Source organism: Populus alba, chromosome 10, assembly GCF_005239225.2.
Source record: "Populus alba chromosome 10, ASM523922v2, whole genome shotgun sequence".
Classification (NCBI taxonomy): Eukaryota; Viridiplantae; Streptophyta; class Magnoliopsida; order Malpighiales; family Salicaceae; genus Populus; species Populus alba.
The window spans coordinates 7,409,164-7,429,822 of NC_133293.1; the positions used below are offsets into that span (position 1 = coordinate 7,409,164).

At 33.0% G+C, this 20,659-nt stretch overlaps 2 protein-coding genes across 3 annotated transcripts; both read right to left on the bottom strand.

Moving 5' to 3' along the window:
- Positions 1-1,307: 1,307 nt before the first annotated feature.
- On the bottom strand, positions 1,308-9,069 carry LOC118033500 (trans-Golgi network-localized SYP41-interacting protein 1). 2 transcript variants are annotated; one of them, XM_035038508.2, is made up of 8 exons: positions 8,739-9,069; positions 8,428-8,634; positions 5,023-8,328; positions 4,092-4,929; positions 3,336-3,985; positions 2,091-2,250; positions 1,929-2,010; positions 1,308-1,702 (listed from the first exon to the last, which is right to left on the bottom strand). In XM_035038508.2, exons 1-8 carry the CDS (start codon positions 8,820-8,822, stop codon positions 1,600-1,602), a joined length of 5,430 nt encoding a protein of 1,809 aa, XP_034894399.1. In that variant the 5' UTR covers positions 8,823-9,069; the 3' UTR covers positions 1,308-1,599. The 2 variants fall into 2 exon arrangements, with proteins under 2 accessions (XP_034894399.1, XP_034894397.1); XM_035038506.2 differs by having other exon boundaries at positions 4,068-4,929.
- Positions 9,070-17,525: 8,456 nt separating this feature from the next.
- On the bottom strand, positions 17,526-19,970 carry LOC118033513 (E3 ubiquitin-protein ligase AIRP2). Its single transcript, XM_035038527.2, has 5 exons — positions 19,394-19,970; positions 18,607-18,769; positions 18,420-18,486; positions 18,049-18,280; positions 17,526-17,934 (listed from the first exon to the last, which is right to left on the bottom strand). The coding sequence occupies exons 1-5, from the start codon at positions 19,543-19,545 to the stop codon at positions 17,724-17,726; spliced, it is 825 nt and encodes a 274-aa protein (XP_034894418.1). The 5' UTR covers positions 19,546-19,970; the 3' UTR covers positions 17,526-17,723.
- Between the last annotated feature and the right edge of the window lie 689 nt (positions 19,971-20,659).

A 20,659-nucleotide genomic window follows, 5' to 3' on the forward strand; every position in this document is an offset into this window, starting at 1 on the left:
TCCAATCTGCATCTATTTCCATAGACACTACAACAGTCCATTGTTAGAATAAATTGAGTAAAATTAATTGAGTTGTGTGGTATATATGTTGTTTATTTGTAAGTTTAAAATTAATTTTGGATAGTCTTTCGTATAAAAAAAATGTTTTTAATTTTTTTTTTTAAGAAAATAAGAGCAGTTTAATTTTCTTTATCCATTAATTTGTGTAGATGTCTAGGGTAGGTGTGGTTCTCTATTTTAGATTTATTTATTTGAAAGTACAAATGATTAATTTTGTAATAAATATTTTATTTTTGTATTATTTTAATTATTTTTCTACTTCTATTTAGTATATTTTTTAAAAAATATTACTAATGGAGTTACCAACAGAATAACTCCGTTGATAGATTCCAGAGATAGATGAAAAAAAATTATTGTAAATATCATTGCTACTATTAACTCACTAACTGAATTATAGATGATATTCTATTGGTGATATGTTATATTTACTAATTAATATACCAACGGACAAATAAAAACACTAATGACATTACATATGGTTTTTCTGTTAGTGATATGTTAAATTTACCAATGGAGATACCGACTAGTTGGAGCGGGTAACTTTTTTATGATGTACTTTGTTCGTCTGGAAATCCATTGGTATATTTATTACTGACAAATTCACCAATAAACTATAAATTATCAATGAGAGTTTTTTCTAATGGATTGTTTCTGTCCATGAGTCTATCGATAATATACATACCGACAGACTGTAAGTGTAAAATATAAATAAAAATATATTTTTTTATAAATATAAGGCAGGGGATAAATTTATTTTAATATCCATCATAGTATAGCATCTCAATTATAAATCCAATTATCTTTTTTAAAGATGGTATGTTCTATAGTGAATCTTTAACATTTTTATATATTTTTTTATTGTGAATTCCACCATAGAATTTCCATATCAAGATGAAGATTGTTCTAAGCAAGTGAATTCTGTTCATATAAGATTAGCATCCTCTTCTTCGTTTTTGATAGCTCTGAAAAATACATTGTTGGCACTCTACAACTCAATTCACGTTAAGATGACCTTTAAATTAGGGCTTCTCGCCGCGTGAATGGTTATGAATATTCCACCCATCATTTTATCGCCCAGCTGAGCTCCTTTACAGGAGTGGAATTGCCTAGGGATACTTGTTCCTGATGACTAGGTTTGGAACATTTTACCGGTCTAGTTTTAGCTGGGATTTAAACAGAAGTTGTGGTTATTTTGATTACAAAATTTGGAGCTGCTGGTTACAAAAAGGGCACGCAGACACGGGAGAGATACCAAGGTTAGCCACTTGTCACCACCAATTTTCACATTCATCTTATCACTCACAAAGCTATATCTTAATTTTTCCTACAAAAGGGTACAAACAAACGTGGATTATTTTCCACAAGCAGATTGGATTCTCTGCACCCTAAAATATGATGGCAGAGGATCAATGATGGTAAAGAATTTCAATGTGAACAACAATAACGAAAGGAATGGGGTAAATATCTATGATACAAGTTGCATATGCTGACGCTTAAACCTGTAACTGTGGTCCAGAAAGGAGATGATCACAGACTTTGTTACAAAATGGTTCCCAGAAGCCATATGTGCAAGAAAAGCCAATAGGCAATAAGGCCTAGCCTCGCCCTGGGACGGCTCATTAGAACTCGGCCGCCAGATACCCTGCATAGGTAGAAAGCAGCTTAGTTTCAAGTTTGGTTTCACTGAATTGAATCCCACTGACAATAAAAAACAGGTGAAGACTGATTAATACATATCCTCATACCCACCAACTTATAAATTGATCACATTGAAAGTGCAATAAGAAAAATTAGAAACAGCAATTTGAGCTTTCCATATTTTTTCCCTTACTCCCCAATTATTCATTTATGCGGTTTTAGCACTTTACCATATGCTGTCGATTCGATCTGCAGCTGACTTTCCTTGTTTTGGAATGAGACCAGATGTGTTAAGAGACTTGAAAACATGACCTGTCATAAAAAATGATACAAGATTAAGTTTTCAATCCAAGAAACTTCTATCCATGAGAAGGAATCCGTAGAATGCAAACCTTTGTCCTCATCAGTTTCCTCGTGGTTGATCAGACTACCAGATTCCAGATCAACGTTGAGTGCAAGATGGTCAGTTGATCCTTTTCGCATAGTTCGCACATGAGCAGCTGAGGCAGTAGATGAGGCAACAGGAGCTATTCCATTCTTTCCAACTGGTCCCTGAAAAAGCATCAGGAAGATAAAGGTTTAATAGAGGCAGCTTCTGAAAAAAGTAGACAAAGCATTATGAATCTCCCAAAGCAGAATTTAGAACCAGAAAGGCTAGTCTTATTTAATAGGATCAGCAAGTAACTTATGGTGTAACATGATTACTCTTCCTACTGAATTACTTTATATGCACTTAATATTGGCCTAGAAAGAGAAACTAAATTCGCACAAGAGAAATAGATTGTGTACACACATGAAATTGCTATGCATTGCAATTGCAGTAGTGGTTTCGTGCAATTGAAATGGATTTTTTCAGCCAAACTGTCAGCAAATCTAAGAAATTCCTGTGGTGCCCACAAGGGACAGCATGCTAAGAAATTGAAATGCACAACAAACAGGGATGTTGCACTTGTCAGAAGAATATGTTAAAAGCTCCATAATAAGTGAAAAAACAAAAAAAAAAATTGCTATATAGAACGAGTCAGCAGGAAAACAAACCATCCATGCCAGCATATCACTTTAAGAACACATATTTGGAAAGATGCGATGATAAATTGCGCTTTGATCATATGGGCCATCACTAAATTATTGAGATATGGGGTAACAAAATCTCTACAACTAAAACAAGATGCTAAATTCTTGCTAGTGTCAGGAACAGTAACAGGAACTTCCAAAGGACCACATAATTGAACATAAGGAAAACGAGGGGAAAACCACTGCATGTGGGAGAACAGAAGCAGGCATGCATATCAAGGTCTCCATTTATTTTGGGACTTCTCTAACATGATATTATCTTCCAGGGAAAGCAAAGGTATTCCAAATGTTTCACTGCCACTCAGTGGACATAGAGTTGTAAAAGCAGAAGGAATGTTCATGGTGTAGTAGTGCACCCAATGTTCATCTCCTATGCTTTGTCTAAAACAAGAATGTAGAAGTCTACACCTGTTGGCAATTTATCTGGAGTCCACAGTTAAGAGGCCCATAAAATTAAATTTGTCTTATTAGGTAACAAAACATCTATCAAGACTTCAGCAGCTAAGTGATAGAGGCGTATCAAGAAAGTCAGTCATGGAAAACATGACATAAAGAGTATTTACCGCATCTTCGATTTCAGATATTTCTGAGACAGTAGGTGGAGGTGCCTCAAAGATGCTCCTTTCCTGAACAATCTCTGGCTTAGCGGTTCTACTTTGAAGTGAATCTTCAAGCACTTTAATCTTAGAAGACAATTCATCTATAACTTTCTGGCTCCCAAGTAACTTTGTATCGAGTTCCTCAGCATAGGATTTTGCATTATCAACTTCCAGGAGCAGGGCCATGATCTGTTTTTCCAATGCTGGCAGCAATCTCTGCTCACCGGAGGAATTTTGTTCCCCAACAAATCCATGATCTCCAAATATAACAATAAGCTTCTCTAAACCAAAGAATAGCTCAGACATTTCATTCTTTATCTTTTCATAGTCTTGCCTATTTCTAAATTGGGTTTCAGTTTCCTCTTTCAGATTCTCAATTTCAAGAATCCTTGTTGACAGCGTTGATTGTAGCTCTTCTTTGTCATGAGATAATGTATTTAATTGATTATGCAACTCACTTATGCTATCAACAATGTAAAACAATTTCTTTACATCAACTGAACTCTGAGGTTCCAAACCTCCTACTTCTGAATCTTCAAAAGGAATTTCAATCCTACTTATCTTCTCAAAAAGGGTTTTCAATTGCGATACAGACATGAGAGGTTCTTCGGCCTCTGGAACAACAAGCATTCACAAATAAGTTAGTAGCGAGCAAAACAACTAATTAGATTTTAAAAAATTACAAGAAATATTCACCTTGATCTTTCACCAACAGATTACCTTGTAAAGCTGACAGTTCAGCTTCCTGTTCCTTCAACTTTTCCTCCATAGCTTGGTAATCTTTTATTTTGAGTCCCAACTCTTGGCTTGAATTTTGTAACGCTTCGACATCAGTCTCGAACTCCAAAACCCTATTTTGGAGTACTACGCATTTTTCCGTGGCTTTTTCTGAAGTTGCTGTGCTTTCCACCAATTTGTTCTGCAAGTCTTCTATTGTTGCAGCTGCCACATTACTTGTACTCTCAAACAGTTTAGCCAGAGTTTGCGCTCTTGTTGCAGCTAATGACAACTTCTCTGCTATCATGGCATATTCTCTTTCATCAAGCCTTTGCTGATGCTCCGTGTCCTCTGCACCAGCTTCACTTGCTTCTTGAATGGGATTACAGTTCAACTTTTCAAGCTCAGGAATAGAGCTTAGTTCCAGTAGCTTGTTCTTAACTTCAAACTGCAGTTCTCTAGTGGCATTAGTACAAGCAGACAGCAAAATTTTACGATCTTGTTCTAATTTGGCTATGGTTTTCTCATGTTCCTCTTTAAGCAGTTCCGAATTCTTCATTTTTGCTTTCAAAGACCCCATGTTTTCAAAAACAGAACTTACAGCATCCCTGCTTATCCTTAATTTTCTCAATAGTGCTTCAATAAATTCATTTGTGAAAATTGAGAAACCTTCAAAATTTTCTGCAAGATTTTTGTTTCTCAACTGAAACTCTTCAACAGTCTCCTTAAAATACAAGGGAATGTTATCAACATCCACTGCATTCACCTGACCGTTAACAATTCCACTGTTCACCCTATTGCCAAGGTCATATGGAAAAGGTTTTGTCACACACGAATCTTCCTGGAAAAGAATTCAATTGAAGAGCATTGATCAGAAATAGCCCAAAATCCTTCAGCAAAAACAAAAAAATAGGAAAAAAATGAAAATTATTACCTCCATCACATAGTAACTTTTCAGTGCTTCCAGATCTGTGTCAACGAAGTGTACTGTTATGTCATTGAGAATGAGATCAATATTTTTCAAGCTCTCAAACTGCTTCTCAAAATGTTGTCTGACCATGGACAATAAACTCTCATTTTTCATAATAATTTGAAGATCACCAAGGAGATGCATGAGTTCCACGGACCTGCTTTCTAAGCTGCCGCTGGTTCCAGCTAATTCATCCATGCATGTGTTCAACTTAGAGTTAAGCATAGAAATCTTCTGCTGGTAAGTCTTCTTTTCATCTTCTAGCAAAGCAATATCATTTGACGCCTTCAACAATGCATCCTCCAGTGATTTTATAGTTGACAAGGTAGAAGTCAGTTTGCCAGTCTGGAAATCAGCTTCTTCTTTTAACTTCTTTAGCTCGCTCTCCAAATTGGATCTGTCATCCTGGAGACGATTGTTTTGTTCAGTCAGCAAAGAAACATTGGTCTCTGCCTGAGACAGTGCATCTTCAAGAGACTTTACAGTTCGAAATGTCTCAGTAAGTTTGCTAGTTTGAATAGTGATATCTTCTCTTAGTTTCTCTAGTTCAGCCTCGGTAGAAGCTCTGCTCAGCCGGACCTCTTCTCTCTCTTTGGTGATCATAGAAATATTATTTTCTGCTAGGGACAATGAATCTTCAAGTGATTTTATAGTCGCACAAGCCTCAGTAAACTTGCTAGTTTGAGTAGTTGTTTCATCTATTGCCTTTTGTAGGTCCAGTTCAACAGTTCTTTTTGCAACTTCCATTTCCCCTTTCTCTTCAGATAGTTGAGAGATTTGGTTCTCTGCAGCAGATAATGCATCTTCGAGTGATTTCATTGCTCGTTGGGCATCTGCTAACTCACTAGCCAGAATATTAGTTTCTTCCTTAACTTTTTCCAAATCTTGCTCCATGTGGATCTTAGCCTGCTGGCATTCAATCAAGTACCCTGCAAGCCAGTTCACCTTTTGTGCAGGCTCATCAAAATCAGAAGCGACAGGAAGAACAATACCATCAATGGATTCAATAACTCTCTGTAACATGTTATTGCTCTCCAATAAGAATTGCTCAAGTTGATTATGTTGATCTTTGGCAGCAACAAGATCAGTCTCCAACTTTGGGATTTGCTCTAAATCAGCAGACAATCTATTTATCTCATCCCTGCAGTCAGAAACTATAGATTCTTGCTTCTGTAACCCGAGTTTCAAATTCTCAACTTCTGATTTCTTCTCTTCCACGAGAAGTTTCAGGTTTTCTCTATCTTGAACCAATCCCTTGCCTTTCTTAACTGCCAAGGACAACTTCTCCCTCAGGAAAGCAGATTTCTCCTCTGTGCGCTCAAGATCTTTCTGCAGGGTGTCTTTTTCCTCCTTCAATGCAGAAAGTCCTAGAGATGCCACTTTTAGCTCACCAGACAGATTAATCACCTCTGATCTCACCAGCATGTCTTCTTCAAGAAGTTTCTCGCAAAGCATCAACTCCTGATCCCTGACATACAAGAGACTCTGCATACTTTCGAACACTTCAGCAACAGCAGAGGTGTCAGAAGAAGAATTGCTTTCTTCTTTTATCTTCCCAAAGCATCTATCGATAAGCATGGGCAGATCAGAATAAGTCTGATAGGGTTCAAGACTGTCTGCTGTTATTCCAGAACGCTCTAACAACATCTGCACCATCTGATGCTTTTCGGATGAGGCTAGATGGACCTCTTCAAAGTTGCGTTCTAAGACATCCAACTCCATTTTAATATATTCCTTTTCTTGTAACTCTGCTGAAAGCAAAGCACTTAACTGGTCAATCTCATTTTGTGCAGATGTCTTTGTTCTAGCAAGTTCTTCCCGCAACTCATTTATTTCACCTTTTGATTGGTTAACTGATTCCTTGAGCCAACCTATTCGAGTTTTCAAGTCAGAGGATGAAGCAGTTTCAGGTAGGTCAATTAAAGATAAGGCATCTTTCAATTTGTGGAATTCCAGCAAATTATCCTTAAGTGCATTTCTCTCCTCGACAAGCCATTTCAACTTTTCAACAGTATCCACTGACTGAAGTTCCACAGGCACACTTATCTGAGAAAAACTTTCTTCAAGATAGTCAATAACTTTATTCCTTTGTGAAAGAGTTTCCTCGAGTGACGAAGTCAAATTCACATGCCATCTCAACTTCTCAATAAGATCTGTTTCCTCCTTGGGAACATTATTGTGCGACAGAATTTCTTCAAAGTTCTCAAAAATTGCATTCTTTTCTGAAAGCATTCCCTGCAGTGATGTAACCTCATTTACTAACCATTTCAATTTCTCTACAACATCCATCGTTTGAAGTCCCTCATATACATCAATCTGAGAAAAAACTACTTCCAAGCTTTCAGAAACTGCATTTCTTTGTGCAAGCGTTTCCTGCAATGATGCCACCAAGTTCTCACATTTGACCAACTCGCCCTTGCATAGCTCTGCGGTCTCAATGGCACTTGATTTCTCTTGCAATTCAGCCAGACATTTGTCAAGCTCACTTGTTTTCTCAGCCAGAGCATGCTTTAGTGAATCCCGTTGCTGAACCAATGCCTTCCCCTTGGTCACAGCCATGCTAAGCTTATCCTTTGTATTTGCAAACCTGTTCTTTTCCTGCTCAAGTTCCACCTTCATTCTTCCAAGTTCTACATTTGCTGCCTCTGCCATCATTTTTTCCTTCTCAACCTGTTCAACCAATTTCCTACTTTCATCCTCTAAATGGCCTAGTTTTTCGACCATCTCTACTTCCTTTCTCTTGAGCTCCACCAACTCACCACGGGCAGCAGCAAAAACCATTGCAGGCCCAAACGGCTCCTGCCCCTCAAAATTAAACCCTCCCTCAGTTAAACACGCCCTAAGCTGATCAATTTCATAGAGCATCCAGCTATAATGATCAACTAACAAAGAGCCACTTCTCTCAACATGAGCCAGTTTCCCCATAACTGAATAATCCAGCAACTCTCCAGGATTAACCACCACGCCAAGTGAAGCTAACAGCCTGTCTGCAACAACCTCAACACCCTCTTCCGCCTGAGCCTTCACTGTAAGATCCTCGATCCGTTGATTCAGCTCTCTTATCACCCCCTCAGTCCGTAAGCGCTCATCCAATGCAACCTTGACAAACTGAGAGCACTCACTTAACATCTCACGCAATAAGGAAGTATCATTATCCGCCACCATTTCTTCCTGATTTCCATAATCAGCAGACAAAGACTGTTTATCCGCCAAACCCTTAAGCTCATGGCATAGAATAGAAACGTCCCTCGAGATGCTTTCCCTTTCTTCCTGATCCAAAAAATAAAAAAAGAAAACCCAAAATATCATTTACAAATCAATAACGTCAAAAGGAATTGAAAAAATAAAAAGAAAAAAGAAAAAAAGGACCTTTAATTCAGTAGAGAGGGTCTGTTTTTCTTGAAGAGTCTTGTCAAGGATTGCTTTTAATTCATCAATAGAAGGAGAAGAAGCACCATGTTCTTGTAGTAGAGTAGCATCATCGACAATTTCTTGAAACTGGTTCTCTTCAATATCATCAGTTGCATCTTCGAACATATCTTCTTTGCTTTCAACGTGCAGCATCTCTCCTCCCTCCTGCACTCATTTCCTCTCTCCCTCAAATAATAATAATAACAATAATATGCAAAATTCAATCCATAAAAAAAAAAAGTGAAACTTGAGAGATAATCAGTGATTACCTGGTTGGTATGAGCAGCAGCAACTCCATTTGATTCTTCATCTTCCTCTGCTGTCACTCCATTTTGCTCCTTTGATTCTGACATTTTCTAATTAAATTATAACCTAATTGCTATCAGATCTGCTAATTAAATTAATTATTCAAGGTTGGAAAGAAGGATACCCTAAGGGAATTCGAGACTGTTTGATTTGGGGATTTGAACAGACGGAGAAATAAAGGAAACGCAGTTGGATTTGAGTTGTGGAGGAATTAACGGTGATTTGTCGGTTGATATTGTTAAGTGCGGAGCAGAGAAATATTTCCCACCTAAACCTAGAATTTGGCGTTACTTGCTTTCATAGATCTGCGTGCCTCTTGTTTATTTTTTTCCAATCGCGAACGTGGTGGAAAAAACCAAAACGGCTTGGTTGTAGCGCGTTTTCGTGAAGTTGACTGCGACGGTGTCGTTCCTATGTCTCCCAATGCCATTGTTGAGCTTTCAGTTTGGGTAAAAGTTATCTAGCTAGCTATGATCATATCCACGTTTTTTAAAATAGAAGGTTATAAGTATTTTATTTTTTTATTATTCAAATGATATATGGGATGAATATTCGAGTGTATATTATTTTATGTTGTTGATTGCTTTCAGATTATATTAATAAATTTTTGAATTCTTTAACTTTTATTATAGTAGTAATTAGAAATAAAATGCATACACTAAAAATAAAAATTTAGATAATACATACTAATTAAAATTATTATTACATTGTCTAAATAATATTGCATTTGACAATCCTCTTAATATTTAATCAAATATCGAGGCATTTTTTAATTATATTTTATTAACATAATTCTCTCTATTTATTGTTGTTTCGATAATAGTTATCCTTAAATCATACCAATTTTATTTTTTTCTTTCTTTATCTTTTTATTTTTATTTTTTACCTTTCCTTTCTCTTCCTCTAAAGCATAAGATTTTTCAAAAACAAATCCATTTGTTTCAAATTTCATTTTATGTTTCTTTGTAATCCTTTAGGATCAACCAAACATGCAAAGTTATGTTACCTTTTTTTTTTTTAGCTTATTTATTTATTGTCTTTTTACATGTTGGTCTCTCTATACTATTATTATCATCAAGTACAACATCATCTTCTTACAAGTCAATTAAACTTTATGTAATAGAAGAATAAGTATCAGAGTTGCATTTTTAATATTTTTTATTTTTTCTTTAAATTTTCAATCATTCATTTAGGTTGGCTTTTCAATTTATCTCAACAATATTGAAATGAAAATGGTTGGTCTTGAAATTATTTTTTTATATGCAATATTCACTTCATCGACCTAATATTTAAATCGCATTGAAATGCATTACTTAAAAAATGATAAATTAAATGAATTTAAATATATAAGTTTTATATATGAAATACCTTGTTTTCATAGGTGAGACCACTCCGGTTTTATTTTTTATTTGAGCATAGGGAAAAAAAAAATTATTCATTGCTAATTAAATGGTCGACCAACGATGCATTAGAGAACTTAATGTATGCTCAGATACAAACTTCTTATTTTCGTTGATATTGTCATGAATTATTTTCTAATACACCTTATTTTTTTATTTTTCACATATTAGATCGTGTTAACGTTGATTCATGCCTTTACAAGGCAAATATCTTATCCATCTCTAAAGTTACTTAATTGCTTTATCTTTTTAGTCGTGGGTGGATTTTCACATGGATCTTGAGATGGTACAACAAATTGATTGGAGTATTGAATAGGTAGATCATAATTTTATTTTATTTTTTATGAAAATCATGTATTCAAATCAGACCTTCCATACATGATGATAGTGAAATAGCCATACCTTGAGATTCAATTGAAACTTTTTTAAGTAATTGTGATTGATAATGAAATTGAAGTCAAGGAAATGTGCTTGAAAATGATAAATATGTAGAGAATAAAGTTGACAGATATTGATGCAAGTGTAAATTTTGACTCAATATTTTGATAGGTGTGGTGCAAAATAGTTAAAGAACAAAATTTGATCAATAATATTCGTGGAATATTATGCAAAACCATCAAAATATCATTATCTAATTCATCTTGCTAACCAAGAATTTATCTTCTAATTTTCTTTCTCACTAATTAAAAATGTATCATCCTCATTCAAAAATAGTTCACAATCATTCAAGATACATGCTAAACTCGAATTTTTCTTCTTTATCTGATGAGTTAATAATTTTTTTCTCAATATTTTTATGGCTAAGAAAAGTCCAAGACAACAAAGGTCTGACAATATATCAGATCTAATATGCTTAGGCTCCATCATCAGCCAAATCAAAGATAACGTGGGTCTGACAACTTATCAGACCTAATATACTTAGGTTTTGCCACCAGCTGAACCCAAGGTAAAGTGGTTATGGCAATAAACTAGGGTTCTGCCATTGGTTCAGGCCTAATTTACTTGAGTTTACCATCTGAACGTAAAGTAACGTAGGTCTGACAAATCACCAAACATCATGCATTTGGGTTCAACTGTCAACTAAACTAAAGGTGTTATGAATTTGATGAACAACCATGACCTTTTTATCTAAGTTTTCCCATATGCCATGTCCAATTGGTTTTACTATACAGCTCTACTTTTAGATTAATTACATGAATTATTTATATTAGAGATAATAATCTCCCTACATCTATAGATATACAAAAAGCCTCTAAATGGTCTTATTATCTTATTAATGCAATATAAAGGATATTTATCCATTATTAATTAAATTCAAATGATATTTTCCCCTCATTAATGACATTAAAAGCAAAGGACTTTTCAGTCCTTCCTTTTCTTGAAGATGATAAGGTTCCAATTACTAAAAAAAAAAAAAAAAAACTAATTTAAATGTGTTATTTGACCTTTATAACCTCCATTTTTTATTGTTTTGAAAATGTTTTGGGTTTTAAATTGATGGGTTCTTGGATTTGGGTATGTGTTTGAATTTTTAAGGTATTTAGATTGATTTGTTTGGATTTATTTATATTTGTCATTATACTAAATCATTGGTCAACGCTACGTTATTGTCAAATCACACTCTTTTCAAAATAAAAAAAATCATGCATTATTAATGTTTTTTCTAAAAGAAAAAAAATAAAACAAGTAGAGGTTGACCTGATGTGATTCGGTCAACTTGACAGATCAAAATAAGACTTGGACGATTAGTAACAAATTCAAGATGACATTCTTTAAAAAAAAAAAAAAAAATATGGAGACGCAACATATTGAATTGACTCAGGTCATGAGATTATAATAACTAATAACCTCATATAAAACAAGTTGAAACAAATTATGAACCATAATTCCTAATCAACCCAATGTTAAAGGAAAAAAATTTAAAAAAATTAATTAAAGAAAGGACAAAATAAAACTTATTTGATTCAACCTAGGTTAACTAGCTAAATTCACGACTTGAGTCATGAGACCAAGATAAACCCATATAAAGTAAATCAAAACAAATCATGAAGCTCAATTCTCAATGTTAAAGGATGAATTGAAAAAAAATCAATAAAACAAATGATAAAAAATGACCCAAGTCAACTCGAGTTAACTTACCAAACTTATGACCCGGGTCATGAGATAAGGATAACCTCATAGAAGCAAATTGAAAAAACAATCTGAGTTAACTCAGGTTAATCTGCCAAACTTACGATACGACTCAATTCATGAGATCAAGATAACCCTATATAAAATAAATTAAAACAAATTATGAAGCAATATTCTCAATCAATCCATTATTAAAGAATAAAATTGGAAAAATAATAATCTAAAAAAAAAACACAGTAAAACAACTTGAATTAACGGAGATTAACTTGTAAAACTTGTGATCTGAGTCATGAAATTATGATAACCTAATATAAAGTAAACTAAAACAAATCATGAAACTTAATTCCTAAACAACTGAATGTTTAATGATGAAATTAAAAAAAAACTTGAATCAACAAGGTTAACCTGTTATACTCACAACACAAATCATGAGACTTAGATGACCACATAAAAAACAAACTACAACAAACCATAAAGACCAATCTCTAATAAATCAAATGTTAAAAGATAAAAATACAAAAAAAAAAAAAAAACTATTACAATAAATAGTGTTTTGTGAGGTGATACATAATAAACACCACCTCTTTTAGTTTTATTTTTGTTAATGTTAATATAGGTTTAAAAAATTTTCCCACCGCTTTATAACTCATTTTAGCATATATAAATTATAATTCAATCCTCAAATATTTTTATAAATTAAAAAGTTATTCTTCTAGTTTTGAAAATCATAAGCATAAAAATTAATAATGTATGAGAAGAAAAACATCAAATTATCATAGAAAACTAACTAAAAAATCAAGTTACAAATAAATGACAAAACACAAGGATTCAATATTGAAATTTTAAACTAAAGGGATCAACTTATTATTTTACTAATTTCAACCATCCAATGCTTAAATATCCTTAAATATGATTATAAAAAAAATATCTTTAAATTCTTTTTTTTTCTTTTGTTTTTCTATGAATAATTTGAGACCATATTATTATTTTGTAAAATACTAGTTTGGCTTCCAAATCAATAAATTAAACCATCTTAATTCTTTTGGACAACAACAAACAATTTTGAGTTAAAGAAGTCAAATGTTTACTGTTATGCTCATGTGAGTCTATTTAAATAGTGTTTGTTTTTGCGGTCCAATTGTGTTTTTAAGCATTTTTTTTTATTTTTTTCCTTCAAATTAATTTTTTTGGTATTTTTAAATTATTTTAATATGCTGATGTTAAAAATAAATTTGAAAAAAATAAAAAAAATATTATTTTGATGTATTTCTAAGCTAAAAGCACTTTAAAAAACAACCACTATCACAATACCAAAACACTACCTTATTAAATTCAGCACCATGGATCGACTCGGATGTGAGTTGTGTTGAGTTTGATAATTAATAGAGAAAGTTGACTTGGTTTGACAAGTTAATAATCTAGATTGATTAATGATCTAGCCAACTCAATAAAAAAAACATAATTATTTTATATTTTATTTAAAAAAAAACAAAGTTTTTTTAAAAAATATTTTTTGAAGTTAATTGGCTTTGTCCATGACCCAAGTCAAGTCTATTCTTGGTTCAAATTTTATAACTGTAAGGCTAAGCAAATCTCTATTATAACATCATGCTGATAGCAGATCTATAGTCACTATTTCTTATGTTAGATATTGTGGTTGTTTTTGTGGTTTAAGAAAAATAATTTTTAAAAAATCACTTTTTTGTGTGGTTGATTTACCTAAATTATGTGTTTGGTAAAAACTATAGTTGAAAATTGCTTCTTCATCATAAGCATGCCATTAGTATTTGATTAAAATTGTGGTTAGATATGAAATGACCAAAATAGGATATTAAATTTTTCAATATATAACATTGAACAATTAATATATATTTAAAATTAACTACTTGTAAAATTAAAAAAATCTACAATTCTCCCATCAAACTTGAAGCAATTTCATCTCGAACACCATCCATATGCAAAGTCTAGTTGCCTCCATGTACTTGTGATTGTTGAATAAATATCACATAAAAAATCCAGAGTCACAAAATCAGGATGATGTTCAAACTCATTAAAAATAACATCTTGTTTGGACCTCATTTTTATGTAATTATAAAGAGCCATTACTTTTGTGGTTGTGGTTTTAAATAAAGGTTCAAGAAACTATAGAACCTATACCTATTAGGGAATCAATACAATAATAACATTTTCTTTCATCTTTAACTAGATTTTCTTCTCTTAGGTCTTTGAATCTATTATATAATCAGTTAACAGGATCAGATTATTTTTATGGTATCAATTAAATTGTCTAGCTTTGGATATTTTTCTTTTCTCCTACTTATTTGATTTTTCATATGTTACCAATTTATTTCCTACTAGTAATATTTTATATTTGAGAGATTGATTATCTAGAAATAGTCACTCAATTTTTTTGAATAGCTATGCTTAAGACCAAAAACAATTTAGTTAATATAGAATTAGAACCAGCATTAGTCTGTATTGAATTTTTATTGTATTGATATTGGCTAATATATTTAAATAAATACTCATTTTCTCTTAAATTCAGTTTGGTTCCCATGTTATAGTATCCTTTAGTTGATTTTAGTTTCTTATACCATATTAATCATACTAATAATTTTTGTGAGTATCTTTTTTTTTTGTTCTATCCTTTCTACATCATTTACAAAATTTTAGCTTTTTACATCATTTCATTCATTCATATATATATTTTTGAACTCAAAATAATTGAAGCTACACTTTAAACCTTTGTCCATTTACTATATGAAATCAAAATCAACAAATTTATCAATCTCCTAAATTTTGCAACTAAGAAAGAAGAAGATTAGAATCACAAGTGTTTACCAAATTATCAAGAGCAGATCAATGATTTTTGCAAAAATAAATAGGGATATAGTTTCAATAGTGAACAATATCTTGTTAGATTCAAATTTTTTAAGAATATACATAGTTGAGATTGAAGAAATATCAAAATCAAAACTTGCCTAGATTTTTTTGCAGAAAACAATGCTTGTACATGAAAAGGGGATTACAAGACTTAAGGAAAACATACATGGTGGTGGTTTTTGTAGATCTTGGTCGTGGATGGTGGTTTGTGCAGATCCGGTGCTAGTTTGTGGGTTTTGCAATTGTTTGTGACTAAAAAAGAGAAAGAGAGAGAGAATGTTCGTAAACAAAGGTTGTTCAAGAATGATTAGAGGTCGATGAAGAGGTTGAAAAACATGGGCAACGAGAATAATCATTTCATTGGGTTCTCATATATATATATATATATATATATTTTTTGGTCAACAAAAAATTAAATAGTCTTTTGGCTTTGATTAATTTTTGCACTGAAATCTTAAAAGTAGGTCAAGCATGCTTTTGATTAACTTATGGTTGGACTATAGTTTTGACATGTATCCCACTTTCATAACCATGCATTTTAAAGTTTACCATACATTTATTTATCATGGTCAAACCACAACACATTTTATACCATAAAAATTTATAGTTCATCACTATTGTCAGCTTGTTAAGTAATCTGGTCCAACTACTCCTTGAATGATAATTTTATCTCAATTCTCAAAGCCTACATTTCACTTTCACTTTCCTTTTCCTTATATTTAGATAAAGTCATATTAGTAAATTAATCAGGCCATTGCTCTACCTTCTTCTTCTTCTTCTTGTTCCCCTCTCGATATTTACAAGAAGTTGCTCTAATCTGACATGGTTATTATTCCTCTTCAACTTGGGCCTAGCTAGTCATGCCAGACGATGGTGGTCATAAGATCAACTAAGATGTTGTTTGGTAATGTGGTTGCGGGTGAGGTTCACCTGCAGCCACACATATCAGCGTTTGGTAAAGAAAAAAAAAGTGATTTTCCATGGGACTTACCAACTTTGTGGCCGTGCCGCAGGTTTTGGAGAAGCTTCATTTTGCTGCTTCTCGTGGGGATTTCTAATGAACAGTGGAGCATGGCCCCATTGTTCAGTTTTTTTTTTTTTTTAAAAAAAAATTAGTTTGAGGTGAATTAAATTTACTCGTACTATACTCTCAATTTTATTCCTAATAATATTTTACCTAATTTTATAGTTTTTGTCGAATGAATTTTATATGTAATGGAATTGTAGATAGTTTAATGGAACAATAATGTTTTTTTTAATATAAAGTATGATTTATTTTCATGATGTAATAGTAATAGTTAAATCCACAATATTTAAATTAAAAACCATCAATATTATTATATATATATAATATTTAAATTATTTTATAACCTCAATTTCAAAAGCATTCTTAAACAAACATATTCAACTACTTTTTCTTCAATCTCAATTTCAACCACAATTTCAACCAAATACATATTTTTTAAAATCAACTTCAACTAAAAATACTTTTTATAAAACAACTTTTTTCAACCACAATAGTTACCGCAATTCCAAACACAGTTCTACCCATCCCCTGCTTGTAATCATTCCCTTGATCAGTTAAAATATAATTAGTAGTTTCTGACACCGTTTACTTCAGAAGTTTATCGGGCATGACAATCTAGTTCTTGTAGGCAGGATGGAAGGGGAAGAATAAGATGCTCCCTTCATTTGATCGGGTGGAAGGAGACCCTAATCAGCAGGAAGGAAGAGAATGACCTCTCCTATTCATCCCCTACTGGGTTTCCGTCCTAACACAAATTCTCTCCATCCTTGCTTTCCTCCTTTTCATCCTATCGACTAAACAAAAAGCGTCTAGGCTATTAAAGCCGGCCATGGAAATGGCTATGAGCTTTTGTGACGGTGACAGGCTGAAGCAATTCTCACACAATTCCATCTTTACGAGCAATGCAATATATCTAGGAAAACAGCACAGGCATAGCCAAAAAACTTGGTTAAGAAAAAAGAAAAAGGCCAATGGAACCTGGCAATGAAACTTGTAGTATGCTGCTTGCGCAGTATGGTGAGTACGTAGGAAACCCAAACAAAAAGAAAACTCTGATTGAAACTCATAATACCAATGCTATTATAATCCATAAGCGAGTTGAAAGGGGTAAAACAAGATGAACAATGCACAAACTCGACTCTAAATCCATTTCATTACAGGAAACAGATCATATGGCATGGTAAGACAAACAAATGTGATACGAAGACAACCGCAAGCATACATTTGTCTAAATATTGTTATTGTAACTGTTAGAAAGGAGAAGCACAACAAGGGTATTGATGATAAGTAAGTATAAATGTGCTGCTATATGTTCTAAAAATAAACTTAATTTTCACATATTTAGGTATTATATTTATTTATAGGTTGCTGATGCTCAAGAGCTCAACATAAGATGAGATTGATTATTTTGTTTAAGAATCAGGGACATTAGCTCTTACCGGACTCTATTTACATTTCGAAGGTCGGCATTTTCCCTCTATACATCATTCTTCTAATTTACTTTCAATTCATATTAGGTACTCATAATACACTAAGAAAAGAGCATCAGGATAATCTTTTGGCAAGCTATTGATGTAGAGGTAGAACCGCAACAAATCCTCTTTGGAAATCGCTTTCGTGTCAACAACTTCACTGTTACAAGTGAGAACCCACAAGTCTTCCGAGTTAACTCTCTTTAAGCTGCCACGGCAAAAAGGGCAGGACTCCGACCTTGTGTTCCTGCAATTGTGAAAAAAACCAAATAAGTGAAAATATGGCAACTCTCTTTGATATCAAGTATTCACAGAGGAAAAGGGCATGATATTGCAGTAAGATTTCGAGGTTTGTAGTTACCAATTGTGGTAGCATTTGATGCACATTGCATGACAACAGTTAGGCAAGACCATTTTGGTGCAGGGCTCCAAACAAATTCCACATTCATCTTCCCTCTCTAAATCAATATTGGCAAGCCTGTTATCTCCTTCCACCTTTTTTCCCAAACTCTCCATGCCATAATTCTCTCCTTTAACATCCCCCAGCTCTTCTAAGTTACTATTAAGCCGATGAAGAGACGGCAATATAACGCCTGCCATTCATTTTTATGAAAACAGAAAAAGTCAAATAAAACATACAATCAGAATGGTTGGAAATTAGTTTTAATGCATTTATAACTATAGTTTATGGATTAAGAAAAGCCAAAAAAAAAAAGTAGATAATTTGCATACCATAGAATTCCTGAACTGTTGCTTTCCTTCCATGCTTAGATAGGCTTGGTCTACCATCAGTATACACCTGCAAGGCATTTACGAGCCAAAAATTTATGAACTTGCCAACTATATACAGCAATATGCAAGAAATGGAAACTTTAGCAAACTATCTTTTAAGAATCACCGGACCAAAAAGAGAACTGACCTTATATACTAGTACATGAAAGAAATTTAGATATCTGGGGAGCAGGCAAAAATAAGAACAATCTATTCTTTGTAGCAGAAAGAAAAAGAGAGGAGCCCACTGATTGTAAGCTAATTTCATCCGCAGGCGTGCTCCACCCTTGTCCTTTGGAATTGCAGCAGCCCTAATACACCATAATTCACATCATGTAACAAAATTAGTTAAATTGAGTCTCATTATTTGGCCCAAGCATAATACTGGTCACCAAAAAAAGAAAGAAATTTTAAAAGTTTCCACTCATTTTTTTTTTTCTGAAAACAGAGAAGGCATGATAAGAGAAAGAATCCCAATTCCCAACTGTCTCTGCTTATTAGCACCTGGAATTTTATGAAATTTTAGTCAAAGTAGCTCACTTTAGCTGCAATTGAATAGGCAGACATCAACACCAAAATCCATTCTTTGTGTGTGCTGTACAAAAATATACCAATCTTTTTTTTATGTTTAACTAATATGAAATTCAACTGATACATTAACTCCCACTTGAAAACATCGTTCTACAAGCTCACAAAATCTAAAAATAGCATAGCACAGATTATAATTGATCATAGAAAGCAAGAAGATACAGACCAACTACAACAAAATTCCTATCCTCTGTTTCCTCAAATTAATAATAAAACAACCTGTGTTCTTGTTGATTATAACATAACAAGTGATTCTTAAAATCCCGAGAAGAAATGAAAATAAACAAAAACAACCCATCTCATCATCAAAAGAGAAGTCGAAAAAAAATACAATGAATTTAACTCACAAAGCATTAGCATGCTGAATATCAGCCTCCAAAACTTTAAGGGAATCTTCGTAAGATGAGTTGGTCAACTGATAACACATCATCTCCATCTCCCTCAAACTGAAAGCCCCCAAAAACCAGTAGCTGATGTTTCGATAAAGAGAAAACAACATAAGAAAAAGGTCTACGTCTCTAGCTTTCTCTCTAGGGCGGCTTTGTGACGCTAAGTGGTTCGGTTTTATTGATGGTCAGAGAATACTTTGTGTATAATTCTCAAGAGGTGGGTGGCTGTGTGTTGTTTGTCTGTTGAGGATGCTCTCCTTTAATCTTTTTTTTTTTTTTTGTTCTTATCTACTAATCTTTTGCTTTTAGAGTCTTCCTCCCTGTTTTTTTTCTTATTCTTTCAAATAACCTTTCATTTCACGGGTTCTTTATTGCCTTGCCTTGCCTCTCTATGTTTCGAATTTACTTCCCGTGGATTCTATGTTATTCGTGGATGACTTATTGGGATTTGTACAATCAAATAGCCCTCCAAGAAGGAGCTAACAAGACTTGGTGGCGGGTTCTTGATTGAGTTTTTAAGGTATTATCTTTGTTAGGTAAACTATAGCAGCCTTGTTTGAGTTGGCTTTTTTTTTTTTTTTTTTTTTTTCAGTGGCTTGTGAAATTGGTGACAGCTTGAATTTTAATTATAGAATAGAAACCCTAATTTAATGGGGTCGAATCATATTATATATATTGTCACGTGATTGGATTTTTTTTGTCGAAATTTTCCAGCTCCTGTATGGACTATGGAGGCCTAGCTCCTTCCTAGATTAGGTTTTTCTTATGTTATTTACCCCTATTTATCTAGCAAGTAATTTTTTTTTTATTAATCATATTACAAAACAAGTAAAATACACAAGTAAAAAAGATGCAATATATACGAACACTCAAATTATTACGGCAAGTAGTCTTAACCTTTCGTTAATTTAGAAGAATACACAACACCTAGTGGATAAAATAAAAACATTACTGTTTTCCATGCGATTTAGTGTTGTTATTAGTTTAATTAGTATAAAAATAGTGTTTGAAAAAGGGGTTAAAATTATATTTTTATATCATTTTAATATATTGATAATAAAAATAATTTTTTTTAAAATAAAAAAATATTATTTTAATATATTTTTAATAAAAATATTTAAAACCACAACAACCATATCATTTTTAATGAATCCAAAACAAGTGAACATTAACAAACTATTCACACACGCCACCAAAAATGTGGAGTCAAAGCAATATATATAT

What these genes read in the sequence shown, in the direction of transcription:
- LOC118033513 (XM_035038527.2), bottom strand. Translation starts at nt 19,545, where the DNA reads ATGTTGTTTTCTCTTTATCGAAACATCAGCTACTGGTTTTTGGGGGCT. An exon ending in ATTCAGCATGCTAATGCTTT is followed by an intron (nt 18,770 to 19,393) that starts GTGAGTTAAATT and finishes ATGGTGTATTAG; the next exon opens with GGCTGCTGCAATTCCAAAGG. An exon ending in ATCAAATGCTACCACAATTG is followed by an intron (nt 17,935 to 18,048) that starts GTAACTACAAAC and finishes TCACAATTGCAG; the next exon opens with GAACACAAGGTCGGAGTCCT.
- LOC118033500 (XM_035038506.2), bottom strand. Translation starts at nt 8,822, where the DNA reads ATGTCAGAATCAAAGGAGCAAAATGGAGTGACAGCAGAGGAAGATGAA. An exon ending in CTGCTGCTCATACCAACCAG is followed by an intron (nt 8,635 to 8,738) that starts GTAATCACTGAT and finishes AAATGAGTGCAG; the next exon opens with GAGGGAGGAGAGATGCTGCA. An exon ending in GGAAACTGATGAGGACAAAG is followed by an intron (nt 2,011 to 2,090) that starts GTTTGCATTCTA and finishes TTTTTATGACAG; the next exon opens with GTCATGTTTTCAAGTCTCTT.